This window comes from Triticum aestivum, unplaced genomic scaffold (genome assembly GCF_018294505.1).
Source record: "Triticum aestivum cultivar Chinese Spring unplaced genomic scaffold, IWGSC CS RefSeq v2.1 scaffold201140, whole genome shotgun sequence".
Classification (NCBI taxonomy): domain Eukaryota; kingdom Viridiplantae; phylum Streptophyta; class Magnoliopsida; order Poales; family Poaceae; genus Triticum; species Triticum aestivum.
The window spans coordinates 1-2,932 of NW_025240902.1; the positions used below are offsets into that span (position 1 = coordinate 1).

Sequence of the window (2,932 nt, forward strand, 5' to 3'; positions counted from 1 at the left end):
CAAATTTTTCACTGATGGTCTTAATCTGACCACCGCTTATCTTATTATCATTGGCATGCAAGGCAGTGACCTGGGTTTTTTGCTCACTATCGAGGAAAAGAATTATGCCTTCTTGTTTTTGAGTGTTAGGATCTTCTTCAGTGATAGCACAAAATAGCTGCAAAAACTAACATGTATTAGAATGTTGATGTATTATCATTGAGTGTATTATGAGTAGAATACTGGACTACTTACGAATCTCTGCTCTACCCTCCATCTTTTTTGCTGCTCCCGATCTCTTTCTTAATCACTTGCACAAATTCTTCATCCAACTGCACTCAAAAATAATTTGCTATCAGACCAGCTTTTAACTGACAACCAAGGCTATGTTTCTTGCACAAAACTTACCTGATGTTGTGGTTGGATAATTATTCTTTTATTATTATTGCCGTTCTTGTTATCATCCTGCTTGAGGCATTCAACAAAAACACCCAGAAGATTCGGGGCACTCTTAGGATCCTCTATACACTTCAGCAGCTGAGCCCCCGTCATGATAGTCCCACCCAAATTTAACACTTCATCACCATTGCTTCACCAATTAAAAACAATATATGAGTTTACTGATAAAACTAAACAGGCGAACCCCTGTCTCACCGAATGCAATGCCTAGGCTGTCAATACAAACATCTAACGGAGCCTAGCAGAGTCAAAATTTCAGTGAATAAATGAATAAACTTACTATTTCTCTTTGAGAAGTTTACAGATCTCCTCACAGTCTGTAGCAGGCAATAATTCCTTTACCCCAAAAGTAACGGGAGACACCGCTTTGGCGGAAAAGTTCCTCTTCCTCTTGTCATGTCTCTCTTTTGGTGTCATTACTGTTGTATTCTTATCAGCAGTATTCTTATCAGCACTCCTATTCCAGCAACGTTTCCTTGCTGGTGTCCTTGCTATTGTATCAGCAATATTCTTATCAGCACTCTTCTTACCACCTTCCTGAGCCTTTTCCTTGTCATCTTCCTTTTCTTCTGTATCGGATCTCACGGAAGAGTCTTCAATGTCTGTTGTATCGGGGTTACGGTTACCACCTTCCTTGTCATCTTCCCTTTCTGCTGTATCGGAGCTCACGGAAGAGTCTTCACTGTCCTCATCCACCTCTTATTTTTCTGCTTTATCGGAGTTCACAGGAGAGTCATCCATCTCTTCGGCATGGACAGTCTCTCCCTCATCCATCACTACCTCTTCGGAGATCACGGGAGAGCCTTCAGTGTGCTCATCCATCTCTACAGGACTGCCTCGAGGAGAAACGTGGGCTTCGCGCTGATGGGTAGTGTCAGCTACAACGGCTAGAGTGCTGTCCTGGACAGTGTCTCGAGGAGAAACGTGGGCTTCAGACTGATGGGCAGTGTCAGCTACAACTATGCCCTCATCCATCTCTTCGTCCTGGACAGTGCCTCAAGGAGAAATGTCCTGGACAGTGTCAGCTATAACGGCACCCCGAAGTTCCTCAGCCTCGTTAGCATCAACTGTTGTGTGGGCATCGCACTGATTGGGACCCCGAAGTTCCTCAACCTTGTCAGTGTGTGGAGGAGGAACTTCCTCAACCTTGTCAGTGTCAGTACTGTGGGCAGTGTCAACTGTACTGTCAGCTTCATTGACTTTGGTCCTTGGATCATCCAGGAGGCGTTTTACAAGCTTCTTTCTAAACTTTAACACCTCAGCCTGCATATTTGAGGCATTAATTATTTGTTCTAGAATTTGAATAGAACAAAAATTAAAAAGAACAAGGCTTAGTGTTTACCTAGGTGATGCCATATATCTTCATTTCCTTAGACCGTTCGATATATAATAAAACATGAAATCCACAATCAAAACTACAACAATTGCAATTGATTACCACATAATTATTTGTTCTAGAATTTGAGGTATCCACTTACTTGTTGTCTTGAGGCTCAACATCTGGAATTTCGTGAGCATACGAAGAGATGTCGATGTCGTGCTTACTCAAATATGACTCCAGCCCCTTTAACACAGTATTTGCCTGCTTTTGATGGAAACCTGGAGCAGAGTAAAGGACATACTTCGTCTTCATCTTGACGGAAACAACAACCAAGGAAATGTGACCATCATCAACAATTGGAGCAAGTATCTGAAAAAACACTACTGTCAAACTCAGACATGGAAAATTTTCATATGTAATCAACAATAAACAGGAAGAGAATAATTGGTAGTGTTGCAATTGCAGAGGATGCAAAGGCTTTGGAATCAGAGATATACAAAAAGAACAATGCTCCTTAATGCTATACAATTGGACATAACATTATGTCACTATCTTTCCGGTGTTTCTTGAAAGGAGGCGCTTGCCAATAATGCAAGAAAAGATTATCAAGAACTTAATGAACGCAAATACAGCATACCCTGCCCCACAGAGGCAAATGAAAAAGATCTGATGACCACAAGACAAGGATGACTAATTAGTGTGGCAACATGCCAACAACCTTGATCAACCCTGGAACCATGCTGACCACAGAAAGTACGAGATCAACAGATGCTTGGTTCAGATTGATACTTGAACCCCAGATGCCCTTCAAGAAAAAGAGTTCCAAATCAAAGAATATGCAGTCAACTGAAAGAATGCTATTCAACTCTTTTTTTCTATCACACTAGTACAGAACCGGCCTTTAGTGCCGGTTCGTGACGGGCTTTAGTGCCGGTTCGCCAACCGGCACTAAAGAGTGGGGACTAAAGGTCCCCTCCCTTTAGTACCGGTTCGTCACGAACCAGCGCTAAAGTGCCACCACGTTGCACGAGCCAGGCCCGTTTGCGTGGAGTCATATTTGAGTAAGCACGGCATCGACATCTCTTCGTATGCTCACGAAATTCCAGATGTTGAGCCTCAAGACAACAAGTAAGTGGATACCTCAAATTCTAGAACAAATAATTATTTGGTAAT

The 2,932-nt window shown here is 42.3% G+C and overlaps 1 protein-coding gene and 1 long non-coding RNA gene across 2 annotated transcripts; both read right to left on the bottom strand.

Moving 5' to 3' along the window:
• Positions 1-14: 14 nt before the first annotated feature.
• On the bottom strand, positions 15-1,413 carry LOC123176815 (chromatin-remodeling ATPase INO80-like). The gene is made up of 5 exons (XM_044590860.1): positions 1,219-1,413; positions 719-1,134; positions 388-568; positions 235-311; positions 15-157 (listed from the first exon to the last, which is right to left on the bottom strand). Exons 1-4 carry the CDS (start codon positions 1,411-1,413, stop codon positions 246-248), a joined length of 858 nt encoding a protein of 285 aa, XP_044446795.1. The 3' UTR covers positions 15-157; positions 235-245.
• A 146-nt stretch (positions 1,414-1,559) lies between these two features.
• LOC123176818 (uncharacterized) lies at positions 1,560-1,972 on the bottom strand. The gene is made up of 3 exons (XR_006488669.1): positions 1,917-1,972; positions 1,781-1,807; positions 1,560-1,701 (listed from the first exon to the last, which is right to left on the bottom strand). It is a non-coding gene; the product is annotated as an uncharacterized lncRNA (long non-coding RNA).
• Between the last annotated feature and the right edge of the window lie 960 nt (positions 1,973-2,932).